Genomic DNA, 26843 nt, shown 5'->3' with positions numbered 1-26843 from the left:
TTTTTCTAATTAAAACTTATTTTTCGCACCCTTTCATCTTCCTTATAAGCTTCATTGCTTTAACAACAATAAAAAAAATCCCTAAAATCCCAAAACACAAACTCACTTTTCATCATGCTTTCAACTCTTATTGCTCTGCTTTGCGAGTCTATGACTTGATCTTTGCCACCCCTACCTAAGCCTCCATGGGTGATTGGGTCTCTATAGGACTGCCTCTCTCTAGTTCTACGTTCAGTACTTTAGGACTGGTAGAGTACTCAAGCTTCATTTGGTTTTGCATTTAAGAATGATCATCACATTTTGCCTCTATGAGAATTGCCGAATTGGAATGAATAGATTATTAAAAGTGGAAGAGAATAAAAGAATAAAAAATAGATAAATGAATATGTGATTCTTGGCTTTTTGCTTTAGATGGCAGATGTAGCTGCGTAAGTACACAGGGAGGGCCATCTTTTGGGACCACTAACTTTTTATTTATTAGTCTATATTTAATACTCTATTGGAATGCTGAAATAGTGAAATAAGATGGATAATGCTTTAAATAATTTATGCTGAATAGTGAGAGCACAATTACGAACAACACTGCACATATTTTCATTTTATTTTTCTATTTCATATTGAATTTTTTATGTCTTACTATCACTATAATAGTTTGAATTGAAATTTGAATTTTTTAGGCTTCTTATAATGGAAAAATTTTTCAAAAGAAAAGCAACATCATCATAATAACAATCTTCTCAAGCTCATGGTGAATGTAGAGATAGAACATTAGATCCAAGACTTTTAGAATTTGATTTAGAAAAGCTTCCTAGTGATCCTGGATTGAGATAAAAAATGTCTTATTATTATCCAAATAACAGAGATGAACTTAGAAGATATTATTTACAAAAGGTCCTTCTCAACCAAAAGAGGTTAATTTTTCCTAAAGACAATTTAGGAATACCCTTTGTAGATTTAATCCAAATTGGTATTCAAAATATGGCAATTGGTTAGATTATAGTAAAAAGGAAGATGCTACTTATTGCTTTTGTTGTTATCTTATGAGATTAGATGTTAGATAGCACAAAGGTAGTGATGAAGCATTTATAACAAAAAGATTCACAAAATGAAAAAAACTTGACAGGTTTCAAGTTCATGTTAAAGGTCCAACTAGTTTTTATAACCAAGCTTGGAGAAATTGTGAAGTTCTAATGAAACAAAAGCAATATATAGATATTGCTATAAGTAGGCAGTCTAATCAAATGAAAGAGGACTATCGGATTCACTTGACTGTAATAATTGATTGTATTCAATTTTTATTACGTCAAGGGTTAGCTTGAGGTAATGATGAGTCATCATCTTCCAAAAATTAAGGGAACTTTCTTGAGCTTTTAGATTTTCTTACTAATCATAGTGAGACTATTCACAAAGTTTTGAAGAAGGGTTGTGGAAATCTCAAATTAACAGTTCCTACAATACAAGCTAATGTCATTAGAGCTGTTGCTAGTGAAACCACTAAAGTTATAATTGATGATCTAGGAGATAAGTTATTTGCAGTTTTGATTAATGAATCTCAAGATGTATTAGTTAAAGAACAAATGGTCGTGGCTTTGTGTTATGTCAATAAGTAAAGGAAAGTTATGGAGCGCTTCCTCAATCTTGTTCAAATTTCTAATACTAATGCTTTATCATTAAAATCAGCTTTGGAGTCATTATTTACAGATTATGGGCAAAGTTTGTTGAGATTACGTGGACAAGGATATGATAGAGCAAGCAACATGCAAGGTGAATTTAATGGTCTTAAAAATTTGATATTGAAAGAGAATAATATTGTATTTTATATTCATTACTTTGCCCATCAACTCCAATTAGTTCTTGTTACAGTAGCAAAAAAGCATGTTGAAATAGCGTCAATTTTTAGCACAATTAATAATTTGTCTACTATTGTTGGAGCTTCTTGTACGTGTCGAGATATTCTTTATGAAAAGCAAATTGATAAGATTAAAGAAGCTTTGCAAAGGGAAGAAATCTCAAGTGGACATGGCTTGAATCAAGAAACAACAATCAAGAGGACAGGTGATGCTAGATGGGGTTCACATTATGGTCCATTGCTAAGTCTAATTTCCTTGTTCTCCTCTATGATTGATGTGCTTGAAATTATTGAGGAAGATGGCATAAGTTTAGATCAAAGAGCTAAAGCACATGCTTTGTTAAATTCCATGCAATCATTTGAATTTGTTTTCATATTGCACTTGATGAAAAATATTCTACAAATTATTTGAGTTGCCTCAAGCATTACAAAGAAGAGATCAAGACATTGTAAATGCTATGAAGTTAGTTGTAGTGTCAAAACAAAGATTGCAAATCATAAAGGATGATGGTTGGCATTCTTTATTCAATGAAGTTTCATTATTTCATGGAAAGCATGATGCTATCATTTTACATATGAATGGTGTCTTTCAAATACAAGGAAAATCAAGACGTAGAATGGAGAAATTTTCTAATTTACATCACTTTCAAGTTAAATTATTTTATCAAGTCACTGATTGGCAACTTCAAGAGTTAAACAATCATTTTATAGAAGTAAATACTGAATTGCTTCTTTGTATATCATGCTTAAATCCAAAAGATTCATTTTCATCTTTTCATAAGGAGAAAGTAATTTGTTTGGCTCAATTTTATCCTCCTGAATTTTCACCTATATACCTTTTGGCATTAGATAATCAACTTCAAAATTATTTTATAGATGTATCCTCTGATAGTGTGTTTTCAAAATTAGGAGGAATTAGTGAACTTTCTATGAAGCTTGTGGAATCCAAGAAGTACATTGTATATCCGTTGGCGTATTTGCTTGTGGAATTAGCTTTGATATTACCAGTGGCAACTACAACAGTTGAAAGGGCTTTCTCTACTATGAATATCATCAAAAAGTAGAAGCAAAAAAGCATGGGAGATAAACTATTGAATGATTATTTTGTTACTTACATAGAGAAAGAAATTTTTGATAGTGTTGAAAATGAAAAAAAATTATTCAAAATTATCAAAATATGAAACCTTGTAAGGAAAGTTTATCAGAAAAAAAACTTCAAAGGGAAAACTTGTGATGTATATTCAATTTTTTTGTAATATATTATGATGTATTTTTTATATTACAAGTCTGTCTTTATAAATGTAAATATATGATGCCCCCACAATTAAAAATTTCTAGATCTATCATTGTCACTAATCTGTTGGCGACAAAATTTGCAATTCCATCTCTAATTAATGATAGAATTAGTGACTGGATTGCATTCTGTTGCTAATTAGAATGGAATAATGACATAAAATTTTTGCTACTAAATAAGGATAAACTATTCTGACTTTACAATAGAATACATTTTGTCACTAATTCGTCACAAATTTTTAAGTTGACCAAACCACATCACCTTAACACCACATCACCGCCACATCTTTTGTCACTGTCATGTTAAATATTATTAGTGCCTTTTCATTTACCTTATTGCTAGTTGAACTAAAGAAAATCTTTAGTTTTAATTGATAAACTAAATATATAATACTTAATCATACAAACATATATTAATAAATATATTACTTAAATTTACTTATTTTTTAACATTATATTTATTTAGTAACATGGAAAAATTAATTTATATATAATAATTATTTCTATTATATTTTATTTTAAGAAATTATTTTTGATAATAAATTTAGTATTAAATTGAAAAATATTTTATTATCGTTATATACTATATTATAATTTGCATCTATATAATATATAATATTTTAAATTTAAATTTTTATTTACTAATATTTTATATTATTTTTTTAAATAAGAATAATTAATAATACAATTATTAGTAATAATATAAAAATATTTAATTTTTAAATTATTTATTTATAACATAGTAATAAATTATTAAATAAATTATATATAAATATATATTATAGATAATAAAATTAAATTAAAAATAATTTGCGATGAAATTATGACATAAAGCTTTATAATAAATTTTTTATCACAAATTCCATCACTAAATTAGAACAAGATATCCTAAAAATTAGCAACAAAATTTTCCATCAATAAAGTCTATCGCTAAATTATTTCTAACAGATTAGTGGCAAAATAATAACTAAATTTTAGTGACAAAAAGTTTTGTTTCTAAATTAGCGATGGATTAGTGATGAATTATTTCTGACAAATTAGTGATAATAATTTATTTCATCTCTAAATTTCATTGCTAATTCGCATATTTTTGTATTGATCAATCACAAAAGACCCAGAAGAATTGTGAAGCTCTCCTACTTTCATTCAAAAAATGCACATGCTATCACCAATGGTCTTCAATTTTAAATTCAAAAGATATTGTAGATCCTTTCACATGCTCTTAATGTTAATAGAATATGCTATCCACTCGCACGCTATATATACAATGCTAAAGAAACAAGCATGGGGACTCACTATATTTATATATTCAAAATGGTAACTTTATTTATATATAACCAACCTCACTAACACTAGCTTTCTTGTCTTTCTTGTTCAACTTTTTCCTTCTCCTTTAAAGCAACATTCTTTCTTCTTCCTTTGTAACTTTAATCATCTACCAAGACTATTTCTTCATATTGTTACTTTTGTGGAATCTATTCAACAATATTGAGGAACAAAAGAGGAGAAACATTCAAATGAGATCAATTACAAAAGACCTAGAGGAATTGTGAAGCTCTCAAAGGAGAAATGTTGAAGCCCTAGGTTTCTGTCCTTTATGTTGTGTTTAAAATGAAAGCTTCCTCCACAATTAACATTAATTTGTGGTGAATTTTTATTTCTTTTTAGCCTTGAAAAAAAAAAAAATATGAATATGTTGACATCAATTTAACACCGCTATACTAAGTTGGACTCCGTTAGGTTAATTTCATAATAGTTTAAAAGGTCAAGGACTAACAGTTCAAATGGCTAAAACTATAATGAGTGATTGAAAAAATTAAAACTACAAAGACTAAATTGGTAACCATGTGAAACTATAAGGATCAAAATATTATTTTCCTAATTTTAAATGTTAACATAGATAAGGCAAGCACTAATCTCTCTGTGCAATCCCTTCTGTAAGTTCAAATCATTCTAGGATGAAAGGATCCAAAACAGAGAGGCTTGAAACATCTATAAGTATGTGGCACAAGTAATTCCTGTCAAAGAGTAGGCAATTTAATATGGTGTATAAACTTTTGCATCCCTCCACCCCTTTTGCTGGTTTCTAAACATTCTTCTACCACCTTCTCATGGCTAATGGTAGAAGTTTTCCTACCTAGGAATAGCTACTTACTAACCAGACCAACTAAAGTGAGAATAGGCTGACTTTGATACTTTGTATCTAATTCAATTATAATAGAATTGTTGGGTATTCTAAATAGTAGAGTTCAAACAAACTTCTTGTAAGCATAATTGGTTTTCCTATGAGAAATGAGGAATTCTTTGGCCAATAAAAATTTCATTGAGCATCAATTCATAAAATTAGAAGAGGGAGTGTGAGTAAAACAAAGATCACAAAAAAGGCTCTACTAGGCTTCAAGTTCAAGAAGATTAAAGGTATTTTGAAGCTACCAAACCCTAAGAGTAAGTATCATAATCTCTTCTTCTCCCTTCCCAACCCATTTTGTTAAGTTTTTAGTTAGGGTTTGATAATGGGAGACCATTTTCGGTCTATATATGTTATAGGTCCAAACTCATTAACTCAAATAGAGTTAATGACAATTTTTTTAGGTATTTAAACCTAAAAATTATGAGTTTAGATATTAATGATAGTTGGGAGCCATTAATGTCCAAAAAATAGGTAACACATATGGATTATGAGGTTGGTTAGGAGACATTAATGCCCCAGAAATAATTAATATGCTAGTAGCAGCTAAAGAGAGTTAATATACTTAATAGGTAAACCTAAATGTGAGAAACAAAGGCTTTGATTATTTTAGCGATAGAAGCAAGAGAGGATACATTGTGAATAAAGTGATGTGAATGATTGTGGGTTTGATTAATTATAGATTAATCACCCTGCACACCATATTAGGCATGAAGAGTGAACTTGGAAGAAAAAGTTATTGAGGGGTAAACCTTTAATCTTTTAAAGGTCTGAGATAACTGGGAAAAACTTATTTTGGGTGGTTGTTCGTTAATTGCATTATAATGTGAAATGAGTTTATTTGCATGTATAATTGAATTTGTGAATGTGAAAGCATACCATAAACCATATGATAGTATATTAAACTTGTTTTAACTTGAAATGTAGAGTTAAATTTGAAATAGTTTTCAAACTATAAGTATGTATTGGAATAAGAAGCGTATGATATGTGGTGTGATGATAGTATGGTTGTATTAGCATTTGAATATTACATGTGTTGCTAAATGAGAATTTGAAGTTTGTTATTAAATTGAGAATTGAAGTGGGGAACGTTTGTGAAAATAATATTGATATTCACTTGGGTAGTGTAATATCATAAACCCAATGTATTGATGTTGAGTAAATTAAATTGTGAAATGAGTAAGCATAAAACATTACATGATTATTTGGCAGGAGTTCACCTAAGGAAAGGAGTAGAAAATTCATATGGTATTTATTACCACTTTTTGGGACATAAAAGTTAGTCTTATCCCACTGTTTGTTGAGAGATTAGAACTTAGCTATCTCCATTTTTTTATTGAGAATATTAGCTTAGGACATACAACACCTTAAAGATTCAAGAGTAGGGAAAGCTATGGTTTTAGAGTGAGTTCTGTGATCTTTAGTTGGGTCACACTTCACAATTGGTGAGTTGGGTAGTCTAGTTACATGGACGGAGCCCTAATTGATATTATAACCTATGATTTCAGTCGAAAGATATAAGGATGGTATAAGGAGGAATTGATCATGCATATATATATCCAATGTGTCATATGATTGATAAATTTATTCCAAATCATGATAATGAATGTGTCATTGTCACATTGTTTTTTTGTACTGTGGTAATATGCGTCAAGTTATGTATAGATAAGGTCATTATCATATGTTTGTGAGTACTATGACAATGTACCTTGTGATTTGAAATGCTAAATATGAAAATGCTATGTATAATCACATATTTTTTAGTATTTAACTTCCCTTGTTTGTTTTTGAATCAATTGATATTCAACTACATAGAATAGGTGTACCTTGATTATTAAGTGGTTATACTTACTCCTCTCTCTTAATATTTTATAGGCTTTAGCTTTGATTTAGAAAGGAAAAAAGTTCTTAAGGCTTAGGAATTTTGGGTCCTACTATAAAACCTCTTATCCCCATGTATTTTTGTGTAATAGTTAAAATATTGCCAATTAAGATGCATTTGTGTATACTTTCATATGTTGATATTTTGTAACTTGAGATGTATTTTAGGCCCTGTAATGTTCCTTGTAAGTTAATTAAGTTTTGTTACGGTCAAAATACTAGTGCAAGTGTAGAAAATATTGTTATGTTGTTGAATTTAAATATAATGATTTATGTAATGCTAAAACCTCTCCCTTTTGTTTTTGGTGATAAAATGATTAAGGAGTGAAAATTTGACATTGTTGAATATATGTGCATGTGATGTGTTGTATAGGTAGTCCTAAGTCCTTTGAGTGTATTATGGGTGTCAGGAATAACTTTTGACATATATATGAGGTTTTGGAGACCCTTGAGTTGTGAAAAATGTAAAAAGTTATGAAAATGTGTTTATATATTTTCTCTCTTACTAATCTCCAATTTAATCCAAGCTTCAAGCTAATCAAGGGATTATCCCAAAAATATGATTTCCAAGTTTTTGGATTTACAATTTAGGATCCCCAACTTTCAAAATTTAAAACTTACTAAAATATCTTTACCAATCAAAAATTAGAGTTTAGTTAGTATGTGTAAGCATGAGAATGTGAAAAGAACCAAAACATTTGCATAAAAATTTAAAATAGTGAAATAGTACTGCAAACAGGCATGTGCCACAACTTATCATACATGCATAGCAACATGTTTGCCTATGCACCACAACTCAAGCATCATGCACCACAGTGCATACACAATTTTGACAACAATCTTGCTCTCATCTAACAGCAACTAGGGCAAACTTCTAACGATTTTCATTTCTCCATTTAACGTCCGATTGAGGCAATCTAAGTATCTATAGAGAGATTTCTCCTAACTCTAGATAATGGTACTAGTTTCACAATTAAATTATTTTTCAATCAAAATTTGGAAACTCATTTAATAACTCACTCCTTTACACCACTTAAACACAACTTGGGTATCCTAATTTCATACCAACTGCCAAAAGCTTTAAACACAACCCAAACCAAACTCAACAAACTATTTCAAACCTATGCAATACACCACATCACTAACAATACACATGAAACACATTTACAATGCTCAATCCCTTAATTACAAAAACAAAAAAGGGAGCCTTAAATTCACAAATCATGATATCATTCCATAATAATCACAATCTCACTAACTTCCTACTTGCACAAGTATTTTGGCCCTGTAGTAGATTTTACAATCAATATCTATACATCTTAAGGCCAAAACACACAATGTAGTTTAACAACCTCCTAGTGCAAGTAAGCTCAGAAACTTAACAACCCTAGTTGGCAATGTCAGTTAAATTATACACATAATAATGATCAAAATAGATGAGGCCTATTAATTACTTTAGGATAGGATCTTATGCCTCAGATTATTAGCCTCAGTCTTGTCCAGTTAAGCTACTTCTTATAATATTGAAGATAATGAGGTAAGTACAACCACTTAGTAACCAAGGTCTATCTAACTTATACTAATGCACATCAATCAATTTAAATGTAAGTGGCAAAGATATCATTTTCAAATCATTTAACATATTCAAAAATACTATTCACATTTCTCATTCATAGTAGCATATACTCATGAGATAATGACTTTGTAATACAATTTATATAGATATAGGACAAATCACTAAGGTCACGCATGAGAGGCCACCTGATCAAGGTTGCCTATCTCACTTATAATTCATGATTTCCCCCAACTCTCACATTGTGAGGTGTCATTCTCCATAGACTAGCTTCTTCATCAAACAAATGAAAAACTAATTAGGTTCAAGTCCTTCTGTAAACCAATAGGATGATTTCTCATCAAACAAGTAGGACAATAAGTATAAACAAATCTAAGAAAACTATTGAGCTTTAATGGTAGCCTTACTACATAAATTTCAACTCACTACTCCTCTACCTCAATGACCTCCCACCTCTCATGATCATGTAATGCATAAAGATGTGATTTCTCATAGTACTCACATATTACATCTTCATCACATAATACATTACATTATTGAACTCCTCTCTACACACTTTCATAGAACTTCATTCACAATTATTCATAGAACTCTACAAACACAATTTTATTGAACTCCACAATGTTATTCCATAGAATCTCACATAATCATGTTATTGAATTCCACAAACACAATTTCATTGAACTTCACATATCACATAATTGTTAAACTCATAATACACAATCATTAAACCCCATTCACACAATGATCATTAAACTTCTTATACACATAATCATTGATGTTTTAAATGTTTAATGCCACATTTGCATTTCAAAATTTTCACATATCTCAATTATAATATTTAAATCAATAAATCAATTAACACACAAAAGTATAAGAAATAATTCCCCCAGTTATCTCCAACCTTTGGGAGGTCAAAGTTTTACCCCTCAAATTTACACTTTCAAAGCTTCGCAAAGCTTAAATGGTGTCAATAGGTAGTTGATCTATAAGGAATCATGATAGAATTATCCATATCCTCATTTAGGATAATTTTCAACACCTAGTTCAACAATTCAACACTCCCAAAAATTCAATCTCCTCAATCATATAAGTAACCATAGGATTTATTAGCTTCCTCTAGCTCTTTTTAACTTCATTTAACTCCTAAATAATCATTAATAAAGCTACATTGCTCTAACCACCTCATTCATAGTGGATTTTTGAGTATTTATTACCCCACAATCACCAAAACTCATAACACAATAAATGCTAGGTTTAAATAGCTTAAACAACTCCTATTAACTCTATTTAAGTTAATGGGTTCAAACCCATAGCTTCTATGGACCGAAGATCATCTTTATCAACTAAACCTAGCTTTTAAATTTAAGAAAAATGGAAGGTAAAGAGATATTCTAGCTTATAGAACTTACATCTAATGTTTAGAAACTCCAAAACACTCCCAATGATTCAATCCCTCATGCCCTAAAAAAGCTCCTCGTATTTCTCTTCATGTTTCTCCCTTCACTATCTATTTTTCAAGTTGTAGAACACTATTATTTCTGCAAAAAATGTATCATATGCCATAATGCATGTCCCCATGCACCGCATCATGTGGTACAAAGAGTGATCTCTTGCTTCCTAGTGGCTCGTGTGCTATGGCATCCCATGCATACACTGCGGCATATGACATAGAGCCTTTTCCCTTTGTTTTTCTTACTTTTTAATGTCTAAGTAGCCTAACCTTAATCTAGACCCAATTTAAAGGCTAAAATCACAACCCAAAACATCAATTATCTCTCTTAACCATACGCCATACTAATTTACTTAATTAACTTCATTTATTCAACTAATTAGAGATTAAATTCTCTAGGATGTTACAGCTTGGGTGTCCATCTTTCTTGGATGACCAAATTTGAGAATAAAACCCATGTCATTAGCTAGTTTATAATTAAAAGAGAATTTTATAGACACTAAATCACCTCATTCGAATGTTAAATGGAGAAATGGGGCACATTAAAAATTGCCCCGAGTTGCTGTCAAATGACAACAAAATTATTGTCTGATATGTGCACATGCCAAGACACATTGCCCTATTTTCCATAATTTGATGTTTTTCAATTGATTTTAAGTCTTTTCACTCCCATAAGATGTCTTATGCTTTCAAAATAATATTTTACTCTAATTAGAAGTTTGTTAAATGATTTTTGAGTAATTTTAAATTATGAAAACTTGAGATCCCATTTCTACACATTACAAACTTGATAATCTAATTGGTTTAGCCTAATGGTTGCCTTAGACTTTTTGTAGTACTTATGATTAAGTAAGGAGATTATTACAACTTGCTATCAGATTGTGCTAGAAACATAAAAGTCGATTAGTGAATGGCAGAAGATTGCATTTTCATAACTAAGGCAAATAAAGTTGGACAATCATAACTCTTTAAGGTTAATCTAGAATTGAAAATGAATAAATTTTGGCAAGCTAAACCTAGAGAAAAGGTAAATTGGCTATAGTTTGAGAAAAGCTAACTTCACTTCAAATCTTTAATGCTCTAACTATATAGCACTTGTGCTACCATGCTTCTGTTCTTATCATCTCTGTCAATGAGGATTGAGACACTTCACATAAGTCCCTTGCCAAATTTTAATATTACTCAATGGCCTTTGCATATATAGATGGTGCTAAATACTGATCAATACGTGATATTGTCATTAATTGTTCATCCTAATTTATTACTGTATTTGTAATGTGAGACTAGTATTTCAACTGCTATTCATTGTGATGCAGATTTTAGGCTATAAAGACTATTTGGTGTTACCTATGAAGGCTATTTGAAATGTCACTTGACATTTTGTTTATACACGAACTATAATAATTTTACAAGTGTGCTTCTTATCATCATCTGACCATAAGCAAGTATGACGTTTAGGTTGACACTACAAAAATACTTAATACGACTAAGTCAAAATCTTTCCTTAGATTCAATAGGCTTCCAAATAGCAAAACTACTATGAAGATTGATGTCTGATGATCTTCTCAACGACTGATGAGAAAACTTCTTGGAAACTCTCTCTACCCTCAGAGGAGATAAAAAAAATGATGAAAAGCTACCTAATGGACCCAACAATTAAAAAAAAAAGAAATACTTATATACAGAGAATTATTTTCAATGCTCATCAAGCATCACTATAATAAAATTTAGACCATCCAAATGATTTAATTTGAACAGTATAAATTTAAATTTTTTAATTTATATTTTAATTTTATATTTTTAATATAAAATATTATAAAAAATTAATAAATTTGTTTGCTATCAATTAGATGTCTATATTTAATTTTAATTCTCCAAAATTATTATTAAAATTTTTTATAATTTTATAAATTTACAGTCCAGATTTAAAATTTTAATTTACAATTTTTAAAAAAATATAAAAATTTTTAAATGTACTAGTTAGGATATAATCTTTTACTTTTAATAAAATATTAAAATAAAAAATTTTAAAAATTTTAAAAAAATTAATATTAAATTTATATTACCTAAAATATATTTAAATGATCAAATTATAAAGAATAAATGAATAAATTTATCTTCAAATTATTTTTTAAAAAATAGTTGATATTTTATGTTAAAGTGGTGTAAAATAATTCACTACCTACCATGTCCTATTTAGAGAAACTGATGTTTATTCAGTAGTATGGGCCCCACCCAAATTTGACACGTGGCATTTCAACCTAACAAAACACGTTCTTCTTTCTCTCTCTCACTCTCACTCAGCTCATTGTGCCTCCAACAATGGTGGGCTATAGACTTTTAATATATGTTTTAAATATTTTTTATAATATTCTAATGTTTTAATTTTATTTTTTATTTTTTGCTGGATTATTGGCATAAAAAATAGGGAGAATGACAGTTAAGGACCCCTTAAGGATATTAATTTTAATTAGGGATCCTGAAAAATAGAAATCCTAAATAAGGACTGTGGTCCTTAATGGGGATAAAAAAACATTGAATTATCGAAAATGCCCCTAAGCTCAAAACAAAGGTACCGCGCATGAGAGAGCCCTATTCCTGCTCTGTTTTGGTGTCTTCCTCGGTTACTCCTTCTCGTCGTATTCCTCTATTTCAGCTCGGCCGGCTGCTTAGTCGCTGATTAGGTTCTTTATATCAGGTCCAGGGGTATGCAATCGCTGGTGAGAGGTCCTCTATTGTTGCTCCCATTTTCAGTCCGATGTGCATGCTTTGTGTCTGGTGCACCCTCTTCTCTTCTTCTAGGTTCGGTGCCTCTCTCTGCCTCTCTCTCTCCTTCTATCCCTCGATCTGTTCTTCAGTGGGGGCGAGAATGATTTTGTGTTTATTGTTGATTGTGCATTTTTTTTCCTAGTGTCATTCCAGTAAGGTATTTGCAAAAGAGAAGAAACTGCAGTAATATTGATTTGTGATCCCAAAATGGTTCCTTATTTGTTTATATTTATGTGATATTCGAACCTGATTTTTTGCTCTATTCTATGATTTTGCCATGAATTTGGGAAGAAAGAGTGAGAAGCCTTTTGTTCGTTTGGTATTTTTATGTTGTAAGATGAATTTATTTTGTTCTGTTCTTTTGCTAGCTGAACACATATACTGGCAATGAACTGAAAATTTGTAACATTTGGTTATGTGTCTTTCAAGAAACAATGAAAATTGGCCCAGAGCTGGCTCTTTTAAAACATAGGGCCGTTACAAAAGGGAGAAAGGCACTACTTAACAAGGACTTTGGACTCTTCCTTGATTCCTTCCATGTGTTGCACCGAAACTTAGGTTCTACATTGGCATGATTAGTGTTTGGTCTCTGGATTTGGAAAAGCTTTCCTTTTCATAATAGAAGAAAAACATAAATATAGATTGTAGCAAAAAGGTTGATAAGATATTATAGACTAATAAAATAGTTAAAAATAAGGGAGAATGACAAATAAAGAGCTTGTAATAACATTATTGCCAAATAAGGAATTTTAGTATCGAAACATGGTTGAAGGAGTACTGAAATTTAGAAACATTAATATTGAAAAGTCTCAATTTGACATTAAAGCTCTTATAATGTCCTCATAAAATAAAAGTTTGGCAAGGTTCTTCCAACTTGAAAATTTGCTTGTGTAAAAGACGAATGCAATCTTGACCAAAAAATTAGCGAAGTTAGGGAGGCTATGACTATGACTTTCCTTGACCCTCACATGTTCTATGTAGAAAATTCAGATTTCATGTTTTGTAAATCTAACAGTATTATTTTGTGTATTCATTGGTGACGTTAGATACATTCAATAGTAGTTTTTTTTTTACCCTAATTATTAATGTGCAGGATAATGGCTAAAACAAAAGGAAATCCTTTAAGGCAAAAAAGTTGTTCTGGTTTAAGCAAGTTCAAAGAGGCATATCGTGGCAAGTATACAACACAGGGAAATGATTTGAAAAAACTCAACGTAGAAGCAGCTGCAGCATGGAAGAACAAGATCACTATAAGCATCTGGCTAAGGAGGAAAACACTGGTATAAAAGCTTATGAGGTATGTTGTTTTTTATCTCAAGCATGAAAAATGTGATGAATTCAAGTAATGGTGCTGACTTGTTTTACTTGGACAGATTCCATTTGAGACAAGGTGTTCTCCGACAAAGATAAAGGAAGTTTTTGATTATATCAAAAAGCAAAAATCTTTGAGGGATAGGGTTAATAGAATAGGATTTGGTAAGCTTTTAAATATTAAATGTCACAAGTTGCCTAGAGATTTATGCAACGAAGTGATGAAGGCATTTGATCCTCTTACATCATCCCTTTTCATTAGAGGTCAAAGGAAAGTCATCAATGGCAAAGCAGTTCATGCCTTACTTGGCTTGCCTAATGATAGAGAGATAGTTGATATGAATGGAGATAAGAATAAATTAAAGTTATTGAACAAGGAGTTTAAAAAAGTATCCTATAATGTAATTAAGGACAGGATTGAGAGTGACAGAGGAGAGAGTGACAGCACGAGTTCAACTTGAGAAGGCAAGTGATCGTGGCATTTTGTATCACCCTTCTCGACGACATGACAGCTTCCCAGTAGAGCTTCCAAAAATGACTTCATTTTATGATCCAGTAAGGGCAAAATGATGGTTGTTAATTAGCAAAGTTATTTTTTATATAATTTTAAACATATGACATTTTATATGGTACAGGATATAAAAGAGGTATACAGAGATATTGTAACCTTTACATGTGGAATTGCACAAAGACTCCTCAAGCTCCAAGATAAAAGAAAAGGAGAGGAAGTTGTTGAACAGCATGATGGTGAAGAGGAAGAGGAGGAAGAGTTGGAACATGATGACAAAGAAGAGGAAGGAGAAGAGACAGGAGATGAAAATGAAAAGGAGGGAGAATTCGGAGAAGATGAGAAGGAGAAAAAGGAAGGACAAGTAGAAGGAGATGAAAATGAAGAGGGAGGGGGATCCAGAGAAGATGAAAAAGAAGAAGAGGAAGGACAAGTAGAAGGAGATAAAAATGAAAAGGAGGGAGAATCGGGTGCACAAGAAAAAGTAGAAAAGCCAATTAGAAAAAAAGACTCTAAGGGTGAAAGGACACTAAGACGGTCACAACGACAAATAGTTAGCACTATTCGTTCACCTTTTTTGGATGATAGAGGGAAGGCAAAACGAGGACATGAAGAAAGAGGACAATGTACAGAGAAAGAAGTTTACCAATACTGTACAAAGTCTATTTCACCCAATGAGGGACATGAGTATGCTATTCAACCTTACTAGTTCATGTGTTCATAATCGATTGGTTGATATAATTTTATTTTCTGTAACAAGAAAATTGTGGAGATTGAGCAGTATTATGTGACAAGATATGAATGCAAGTGTCTAGGTCCTCGACAATGGATCAGTAGTTCGGTGAGCAAGTGTGCTAGTTAAAATAGATCAAGTTATAGTAAAATTTTAATGTAACTATAATTTTGTTATGTAGGTTGTTACATTAATTGAAAGACTTTTGGTCAATGAGCAAAAGGAAAAGGATCAACTTGTGCGACGACACATTTTTGATTCAGATTTTACGATTTGTCTTACGGTTTAATTCCTTTGTTTTATTAGGTGCTTACATGTTACAAGTGTTACATTTTTTCATTTCAGGGAACCATAATCTACCAATAAAAAAGATGGGACTTGGATAGCCATTTGAAGGACTTCATGCCAACTACCATCGGGTATAACATAGGAGATTGCGATTTTATTTTTTTCCTTATAGTGTTTGCATTGCACTGGTTTTGCTATGTTGTGGAGCCAAAAACAGCCACAATGTATGTACTGGACTCGATGCTACCATCTGGTAAAGAATTAAAGAAGAAAAAGAAGGATGTAAAGAAAGCAAAGGAAGCGATGTTGCCGAAAGAGAAGGAAAAAATGGCATATTTTATGGTATGCCTTTTCCCATATAATGATATATAAAATTTTGTTGGTGAAAGCTTCTCATTCACTTTGTTCTTATTCTTAAAAAAGCAGGTTTGTAGAAATATTAATGAAACTGAAACCTGAACTTGTTGATGACAATTATGACCTTGAGTTGAAAGTGGTGCCTATAGAATAGCAACTGACGACGTGAGTTAAAAAGCTGAAATTGTGTACATGTAATTAAGTGTATATTTCCCAACTACGTGCTGACAGATTTCATACTTTTTGTAGATCTGATTGTGGAATGTATGTCATCTTTTGCCTTAGACAGTGGAATAATACTGCACGAGAGGAATGGGGCGGCCTTACTATGCCTCCTCTAACAATGGTAGGAACAAATGTTAAAGTTAAGATATAATGTGTTATGTGTGACAGTTTTCTATCTTGTGAGTTGACTTTATCTGATTGTGTAGGAACAATTCAGTGAAATGAGGAGTGAGGTATTGTATTGGTTGGTAACTCATCCATACAACAGAGTGGGCTCTCAAGTCATGACGTCCATTTCAAATGCTGGGCATGCACGATCTAAAAGATTGAAATCATAGTGTAGACATTTGTGATATGTAAATTAAACCTTTATGTAATTAAGTTTTTTTCCGTGGCTTCTTGTAAATGATACAGCAATTAATTTAAAAAAAAATTTGACTACATGTTCAAGAAATTTGACAAACCGTTATTGATTTTCATTGACTCACGTTACTTTCAAAACTGACGTTCGGTTTTTCACAATATATATTACGCAATTTTCAAGTGAGGTTGGTGGAACACAAATTGTGCCTAGCAACTTATCCTTACATGATGAATTCCCAATTCACGTTAGGCTCTTTCAAAACATATGTTCAGCTTTTTTCCAAGTTAGGTTAGGACAGTCGCAAAAGACTTTACTGGAACCCACTTGTGCCACGTCGATTTTCATCAAATAATAAATTTCTAAGTCATATTAGGAACTTTGACAACATATGTTAGTTACTTTTCTAACTTAAGTTATCAAATTCTCATGTGAGGTTGATAGAACAAAACTTGTGCTAAAGGGCTTATCCTTACACAGTCAATTCCCAAGTCATATTAGGCTCTTTCAAAACATTCGTTCACCTTTTTCCCAAGTTAGGTTAGGCCATTTCCAAGTGACTTTGTTGGAACCCAACTTGTGGCAATACTTATCCTTTAACAATGAATTCCCAAATCACTTTAGACATGTTCACAACATATGTTAGTTATGTTTGCAAGGTAGGTTAGGGAATTTCCAACTGAGGTTTTTAGAATCCAATCTGTGGCAAGACTTATACAAAAAAAGAGAGTTCCCAAGTCATGTTAGGACATTTCACATTATACGTTAGCTACTTTTCTAACTCAGGTTAGGAAATTCTCAGTTAAGGTTATCGGATCTCGATTTCTAACAAGTATCTTCCAATAAACAATCACACCCAAGTGGGGTTATTCATTTCACAACTTATAGTAGGAATTTTTCTTGCTTTGGATATAAAATTGCCAACCAACATTATTGGTTCCCATTATCTAACAAGTCTCTTAAATTTTGAAATACTGCAGAAAATTTTAATCCCAAGTAAGGTTCTATGTTGTCACTAGTTACATTAGCAATATCCCTATACTACATTACTGAATTCAACAGTCTTATGCCATGACAGCATTTTTACTCGGATAAATTTAGACCTAAAATTTTCATCAACTTTATATTACACTGATTGCAATACATGTACACCAAATTTGCATCCCTTTTTACCCAAAAAATATCCCAGCTATCTAAATGGTACCTATGCAGTCATTATCAAAAAAAAACATAGACTGCAATCCCATTTACATAACCTATCACCTCCACAAGTACAAAAAACATATGAGGTGGCTGCCTGTACAAAAGGTCATTCAACAGCAAAATGCACAAAATAAATAAAAACCATATGCATTTCAATTTTAAACTAACTAATATGCATGTGGTTTTCATCCCCTTTCAATCCCTACATTGGATTGGGATTCCTACATCTATTCTTGGTATACCCAACTTGATTACATCTTGAGCAATGATACACTTTTTTATTCTGAAACTGTGACTCTCTTCGCTTGGTAGGTGGTCGCCCTGGGAGACGTGTAGTCAGTGATGGTTCCAAAAAGGTATTCTTTTCATAACCTTCATAATGTAGCTCGGTCAACTGAGGCATGTCAATGGTTTCCACTAGAATTATTGTGGAGCTGTAAATTTTTTCTTATGCATGAATAGTGTAGCATTCTTCAACATATGAATACACATTACCCTGAACTAATTTTATTGCTGCACATGCATATGCACAACGAATTCCTACCATTTGCCATTCTTGACAAGAGCATTCTCGCAATGTTAGATTCACTCTCAAGTCATTGTTTCCTACCTTCACTAGTATCATATTCACACTATAATGTTCAGCCACCATAACTTCAGCTCTCAATACATTCTCCCTCAATTTTGCCTCAGCACAGGTCTAACTCCATTTGACTAATTTGCCATTTCTATCTTGCTATTGTATAGCTTCCTCGCTAATTTTGCTCGGTGCTCATTTATCAACGCACATATATGATGTTTTCTCTCTTTCACTAACCAAGCATTGAAAGATTCAGCATGGTTTGATGTTATATTGTCCCATCTTTTGTATGGAAATCTTGCTAACGCCCAACGATCTATGTCCCCATTTATTTCTAACTATCTTACCAACTGTAGGGTTAAAACCATCAAATGACCCATAGCAACATGAAATTCTGTTTCCAACCTTGCATATGCAATATTATCCAACAACTTAAGTGCATCTTCCTTGGTCATCCCATCAATCCTTCGCATGCCTCTATTAATTTTTGTAAATTCTGAGCTATAATTTTCTTTGACATGACAATAACAAAAAGCATGTCGATTGCCATCAAATATTGCATGCACTGCGCCAATAATAGCATTATGCCTGTCTGACACTATGGTCAATTGAACTTGGTGTGTGATCTCTCTTACATTTTCAAGAAACCAAGCCCAATTATCATATGTTTCTCCACTCACTATTGCATAAGCCAAAGGAAATAAGTCATTATTTGCATCAATTACAGAAGCTGCTAGCAAAGTCCCCTTATATGGACCACTTAAATGACTTTCATCGACAAACAAAATTGGACGAGCACCTTGGAGAAACCCTTTGATGCAGCATCCATATGCAATAAAAAGTCTATCAAATCTATAATTTGTCGAGGCAACCCATTTTGCAACTGTGTCTGGGTCCGTCTCCTTCAATTTCTCATAAAGCCATGGAATCAACATGTATGACTTTTGTGGAAGCCCATGTATTTCCTCCAATGCTCTATCTTTTCCCCTCAAAGCTTGCCGATATGTGAGATTTAACCCATACTCTTTGTAGAGGTCTTGTCTAATCTCATTTGAAGTTTTCTCCACATTCCCCCTCACAGCATCAATGATGATTGATGATGTCAATCTTGAGTTAGCCTTTTGCTTTAATAGGAGGTTGTCTTGAACAGAGTGTATGTGTTCATTGTGGAATTTGTTCACACACAATATAGAGGTTGTCTTCCCAAGAGCATAAGCTGATATCTTCTATTTACAACCATCAATATTGCATTTGACAATCATCTTCTTATAGCTGTTTCTCATAAATATGTAACCAAACCTATAAGCAAGGCTGTATTTATATAGTGCTTTTCTGAATACAATTGCATCATCAAATGTCTGGCCAACACCTATAAATAAATCCTTCCATTTTACCGAATTAACCTCAGGCAGTGGTGCAAGAGCATTTTGTGTTGAACATGGCAAAGAGGGTGATATACTTTCAAGCTCTTGCCTATAGGGAGATCCTAGCAGTGACTATGTTAACAAATTCTCCATCCTACATTTACAATTACTTACAGGTCAATATAAATGGTCATTAAACTAATTAAACACACAAATAACTAAGAATAACAACTTACTCCATCGAGTTATCCATTGCTCCATTTATTTCATTATCATTTGTCTCAACATACACATGTGCTAACTCATCATTATACTTTATCAAATGTTGTACTCCCTCATCGTCTAACAAATCTATATATTTGTTTTCACTAAACTTCACTGTAAATTTCAAGTCAGCTACACCACTTTCAACTCTTGTCACTGATGACACCATCCTCAACAGCTCTTCATGATTTATGCCTTCTCTAATCAATTTAGAAATTAATCTCCCACCTTCATAGGTCATCTTCCCTTGTAAATCTTTTACAAAATGTCCATCAACATGAAGATAACAAAATACTTCTTTTGCTAAAGTAGTTGCCATATGGGAAATAAACCTGGAGCAACTACAAGTAACATACAAATTTAGTACTTCACAACTGTCCATTCCATAATCCCAACCTTGACTACATAAATTTAGCATTCATGTTACATTTTTCAACATTCACGCACTTTTCAACACAAATTATAAAAATTCAGCATACATGTTACATTTTTCTTATTTTTCACTCCTCAACTTTTTCAACTGTGTCGTTCTCGAAAATCATTTTTTCCGCATGTCTATATATAAAGTCTAGTAATCATTAAGAAGACTACTTTTTTCCTAAGTATAAAACAAAGAGAAATGTTGCAAGACAGCATTTGCAAAGATTAAAACTTTCTTTCTGTGCATACATGGCAGAGGATATGTAAAAAAAAAGAAAATAGAGCAATGGAAGAGAAATGGAAGAAAAAGATGCAGACTTCTCTTCCATGCATGGCAGAGGACGAAATGTAAAAGAAGCAATGCATACAATTACCTATTACAAGACGATTATGCTCCACTAATTTTTCCCTAACATTTTCAGTGCACGAGAGCACACTCCATTAGTATTTTTCCTGCCGAAAAACAAGAAAACAGAGCACACGAGATGAGCTTCTTTCCTGTTACCTTTCAATGTTTAGTGAGGGGGCAATTTTGTAAACTCAAGTTTGTTTTTTATCCCACTTAAAGACCATGGTCTTTAATTAGGATTTCTATTTTTAGGATCCCTAATTAGAATTAATGTCCTTAAGGGATCCTCAATCGTCATTCTGCTTAAAAAATATAAATCTTTATCATTTTAAGTCATCAAGATATTCAAATATCTTTTATTTTATGTAGAAATTAATGATTAAAAAAATAAAAAATAAAATTAAAAAGTTATAACATTATAAAGTGTATCAGAGAAGGAGAGAAGGCGACGTTAAAAACCTTGACCCAACAATCGCGTTTCCCTCCTCGCTCTCCATCCATAACTTCTTCTTCGCCACCCTCCATAACTTCTTCTTCGCCACCCTCCATTTCTACAACTCAGGGAGCACCTCACAAGATTACCTCAAGCTTCCTCTTATCCACAAGAACTCTCCTGCACCAGATCAAGAAGCCGAAGAACTACTCTTCTGTTTCATCATCTTCCTCATCTTCACAGGGGCTTCTATGCCGCAGAAAACTACATTTCTTGTTCGAGTTCCACAGCAGAAGCAGACAAGGAAGGTGGCCTTGAGAAGCTTAGCAGATCATCAGCTTCTAAGAAGCTTGGAGGATGGCAGGTCATGCCTGTTATTCTAGGCCCTTAATGATCTGTCTCTCTTTACTTTATATATGTATGTGTCTTTTACAAAGATGAATGCGCGAGCGCGCGCGCTAGCAGAGAACTGAACGTTTGAGAGGCTGGCAATGTTTGGGTTTTGGTGAACCATTTGGTCTGGGATCACCAACTTTGCTTCTCTCCTCGATGCCTTCATCTCTGATGCTTATGTTCAAGACCATTGCCTTTGCTTCCCTTGCGTTGCTTACATTTTGGACCAAGCCTAACAGGTGAAAATTGATCTTCCGTTCTCGTACAAATCAGGTTCGTGTTTAGCTCTGTTTCAAAGATAGAAAACAGAGGTTGGCGATACTGATCGTTTCAGACTAAGATTTACTCTTCAAACCCATTTTATATGCTTAATGAATTAGGGACTCATTAAGAATAATAAATTAACTGTATGACCACCTTTTCATGTGCTTTAATGGATTGCTAGGCTTGATTTGTTCACAAGTCCCAAATAGTCAACTTATAGTCTTCTCCTATGGACCCAAATAAATTCTCATTCTTTATATGCCATGATAAATCTTCAACCACATTTTCATGTTTCTGAAGTAACATTCACGAGTCCAAATTCATAATCAAGCATCAGATAATATGGCAAGATGATCAGTGTTGCGTTGAGTACGTTCTCTTGAAGGGAAGCTTATATGTCCCACAAGCAAATCGTATGATAATGGGAACCACAAAAAAGATACCCCTGCTTAAAGGGTCTCCAAGACAAACCATACCCCTCATTGTCATGACCTCTCAATCTCAAATCAGAGTCACAACGAAGTGCTTGCTGCTTCCCGAGCTGTTTGGCAGAATCGAACATATAAACCTCGAAGCTACTAGTTTTGGTACCAATAACATTCGTTGTTTAGCAGCATGCACCTCGCTTGATTCACCTACCCCTCAACAGCAATCCTTGAAGCGATTTCTATCTTCAAAAGAATTTAACAAGAAAAGCAAAAACTAATAATGAGTCAAACTGATGGATTTTATTCGACATTTGGTGCGCCCGTGATCATGAGATGCGCGTGTGGACGATGGGAGACCGGAGGAAGATGAGAAACGTATTTGCAATTCAGGATGGGCCCACGATTAATAAAGTAACAGATGTTTGATAATTAGCGGTGATACTACCATTTAATTAGTTCATTAATTATTTTGTAAAACCCCATAGTACAGAATATTAGATGTACCTTGAAAAATACTCTTTTTATTTTTATTTATAAAAAAATTATATCACACAATTTATATTATATTAATTATATTTAAAAATAAAATAATTAGATGAAAATATCATTTATTAATTATATTAATCAAATCTTCATTAATTATTTTTTATAACTGTTAATAATAAAATTATGAGAGGTAATTTAAAAAAATTGTAATAAATGCTAATTGAAAAATATAATTTTTTTATATATAAAAAAAAGGTGATAGTTTCTCCTATAAATAAAAATGGAGGAAATAGCTCATAGTAAACGATATTATATGTTCCTTAAAAAATAATTCAAAAATAAATTTGACTATCCATATCAAATCTGCACTATCTTAATTGATGATAAATTATTTATTAAAAATATTTACATAATTTTTTATTTAAACAAATATAAAATATAAATATGAATATAAAAAAAATTTAAAACTTGAATCATTTAAATTTTAAGTTAGATGGTCCAGATCTCATAATGGTGATGAGCATCATGTTGAGCACGGAAGATGGGCCACCTATCCAACTATTACTATCAAAGTTTAATGAATGGTGTCATTAATGGATGGAACTAAAGTCAGTAATTCAAGTAAAGCTCAATTGATTATATATTTCATATTTGATAACATTATTATACATATTTTTTAAAAAAATAAAAGATATTAATATTATTATATTTTTATTATTTTAATCCATAAAATATCTTAAAATAATATTTAAAATGTATTTTAATCTTTATTTTTAAACTTTAATACCCACAATTTTTTTAGAGTCTTTTACATTTTTTAAGTATCCCAAAAAAACATATTTTATACTTTTTTTAATGATAAAAATTTAATTTTAAAGTAAAGATTGAAATATGTTTAAAAAATGTTTTCTTTTGTCAATTTGGATATTCGGCCTAGCTCAAATAAGCCTAAAATCCAAGAATGTTATGGTTGAATTTAACTATATAGGCTTGTTTATAAGTTTGAGCTTATTCAGACTAGCCCTATCTCCCTAAATTACCTATCCCACATGCAACTATATTTTTTTTTTAATACAAGGCCATGGAAAAATCATATAAGGAAAAAAAGTCAAGTCATATCAAAAAATATTAGGTCTCTGCATCTTTAGGGTGGGTTATTGTAAATAACAATATTAAATTGTCTCTCGATACCTGATGAGCAAGGAAATCAAGACACCTATTCGCTTCTGTAAAAATATGGTCAAATGTGATGATCCAATCTTTCATGGCAAAATCTCTAATTATGTTTTGATTCATGTTATACTAGAGAAAAAAAATTAATCTGTCCAGACTGAAGGAGGATCTTGGTAGCGTTTGGGGTATATCAAATTTTGAATTGGTTGATCTGCCAAACAACTATTTTTCATTTCACTAAGGATAAAAATAACTAGAAGTTGCATTCTAGGAGGGTGTTATGTGAAGGCTTGAGTGGTTAGACATCATTGTGTTCTAATTTATTTCAATCCTTATCACAATCTACTGGATTGTATCGTTGCTTGGGTTTGCATTCCCATCATTCCAGTGTACTATTACAACAACCATTTAATCTCAACGTTAGGTGCCAGAACTAGTCGGACTCTTATGTCCTATTTAGTACAGAGAATTGCTTTTGATAGAGGTGGAAGTGGAAATAGAGGTGAAAGTGAAAGCAAGGTTTAAAAGTATGCTTGGAATGCAAATGGAAATGAAATAAAAAAAATTATATTTTGAAAAGACCAAAACACCCATAAAATAGAAAAAAAAAATGAAACTAGCCACCACCAATCAAATCTTCAAACCTCTGGCAACCCACACCCGAATCTTCAAGACCCATTCATGACACTACAATTCAATCCAATGAACCAAACTATTAAAGAAAATTAAAGAATAAGATAACTCTTAATTCAAAATAAAGAATAATATTAATTTGATCCTATCTCAATCCACACCAACAGAATGCAAAATAAAGGATTCAAAAATTGATATTAAATCCAAACCTTTGACTACCCATGCCTACAGATTCATATCAGGAAAAAATGAATAAAAACAAAAAAAAACAAAACAAAACAAAGTTCATCCATGGCTACAGCTGAACAAATCAAACAAAAGGAGCCAGCAATCAACGCACAGATCTGGAGATGCAACGAAGGCAAAAATTGAAGAAAAATGTATTAATATTCAATTTGGAGATTGAAGAGGAAATCTGTAATATCCTCCTTTTCTAACCCTGATTAACTCCAAATCTTAATTAATTAAGGGATTGAATTAAGGTAATTAACATAATACCAATTACAAATAGGTGGAAGAGTTGGAATCCCAAGTTTTCAAAATTAAAACCATTCCCAATTACCCTTGAAAGAAACAAATTAAAGTTCACTAATTATGCAGAAGTATGTGATTATTTCAAACATTAGTGCATTTACTAAAAAATTAGAAAAAAAAGTGATTCTACAAAAACTAAGGCGTGCGTCACGGCTCGTTAAACATGCGCATTGGCGTGTTCGTCTCTATGCCATGCGCCATGGTGTATTGCATGTATTATGACAGCAACTCTGCTGTCAATTTGACAGCTACTAGGGCAAATTCCAATGCTCTTTATTCCTCCATCCGACGTCTGATTGATGAGAACTAAGTATCTATAAAAAAACTTTTTTCAAGCTCTAACTAATGGCTTTGGTCTCATATTCAAATTATTACCCAATCAAAATTTGAATACTCTTTTCAAAAATTGCACTTTTTTAACCTTTTTCACAAAACAAAGTGTCTAACTCATTTACCAAAAGCCAATAGCTATTAACACCACTTAGATCATATGCAATACACCAAAATTAACTTGTGCAATACACCATATCATATCAAATACTTATAATTCACAATTTTCCTACTCAACCCATTAATCTCAAAAGCATAGTAGAGGGAGTTTAAGCACGTTTTTTATCAAATATTTTATACACATCACACCATATGCCTAACTCTTACTTGCATTAATATTTTAGCCCTATCATAGTTTTCACAATTCATAAACTCATTCTCTAGGACCCAAAATATACTTATAACTCACAAAACACATAATGCAAGTAAGAATCAAAATGGACTATTCCTAGTTGGCAATTTTAATTGTCATATGCACATAAAGACTCAAAATAAAGAGGTCTACTAAATAGGATAGTAGTCTTAAGCCTCTAGTTGCTTTCCTCTATCCAATTCTCTTGAGCTATTCTCTATAATATTGAAGATAATGGGGTGAGTACAACCACTCAATAACCAAGGCCTAACTAACTCATACTAATGCATGTCAATTAATTTAAATGTAAGTGGCAATTGAATAAACTAGCTCAAATATGAACATACTCACAAATTCAGTTTATTCTTTTCCTTTCTAATAGAACATTCAAATACGATAATTATCAATATTAGATCATATAGCATATTTTCAAAGTAGCAATCCACATTTCCCAATCACAAATAATACATTCTCAAAGTATACAATTCAAATTAATGGCCTTTCTCAAAATACAAAGCTTTCATTGATTTATTTCAAAATGATCACAATGTAGCAACGATATGCTTTTTCTCACTAAATGCATGATCACACCTTCCTTATATCCTCCTTATTTCTCTAACGTGAAACCGTGGGCTTTCGTACATTGGGATAGTCTAAAATCTGGGACTTCCCTAGCCTAAACATTTGTGAGGGGATTACCCAGTCAAGGTTTGCCCAATTTACTTGTGAAACATGGTTTTCCTTATTTTATCACACTATAGGGTGTTATGCTCCCTAAACTAGCTTCTTCGTTATCCAGTGAATAACTAACTAGGTTTGAGTCCCTTGTTGAACCAATGGAATAGTCC

The 26843-nt window shown here is 32.0% G+C and overlaps 1 protein-coding gene across 1 annotated transcript; it reads right to left on the bottom strand.

Moving 5' to 3' along the window:
• Positions 1–18910: 18910 nt before the first annotated feature.
• On the bottom strand, positions 18911–21518 carry LOC129292351 (uncharacterized). The gene is made up of 2 exons (XM_054929920.1): positions 21429–21518; positions 18911–19798 (listed from the first exon to the last, which is right to left on the bottom strand). The coding sequence occupies exons 1-2, from the start codon at positions 21516–21518 to the stop codon at positions 18911–18913; spliced, it is 978 nt and encodes a 325-aa protein (XP_054785895.1).
• Positions 21519–26843: the final 5325 nt, after the last annotated feature.

This window comes from Prosopis cineraria, unplaced genomic scaffold (assembly GCF_029017545.1).
Source record: "Prosopis cineraria cultivar Desert tree isolate PC_DT_omini unplaced genomic scaffold, ASM2901754v1 PC14, whole genome shotgun sequence".
Classification (NCBI taxonomy): domain Eukaryota; kingdom Viridiplantae; phylum Streptophyta; class Magnoliopsida; order Fabales; family Fabaceae; genus Prosopis; species Prosopis cineraria.
This window is presented reverse-complemented; position numbering and strand designations above follow the sequence as displayed.

Coding starts and splice junctions, on each gene's coding strand:
- LOC129292351 (XM_054929920.1), bottom strand. CDS start 21,518: ATGGAGGGTGGCGAAGAAGAAGTTATGGAGGGTGGCGAAGAAGAAGTT. Junction 19,799..21,428: donor AACGCGATTGTTGGGTCAAG/GTTTTTAACGTC, acceptor GGTTGTAAATAG/AAGATATCAGCTTATGCTCT.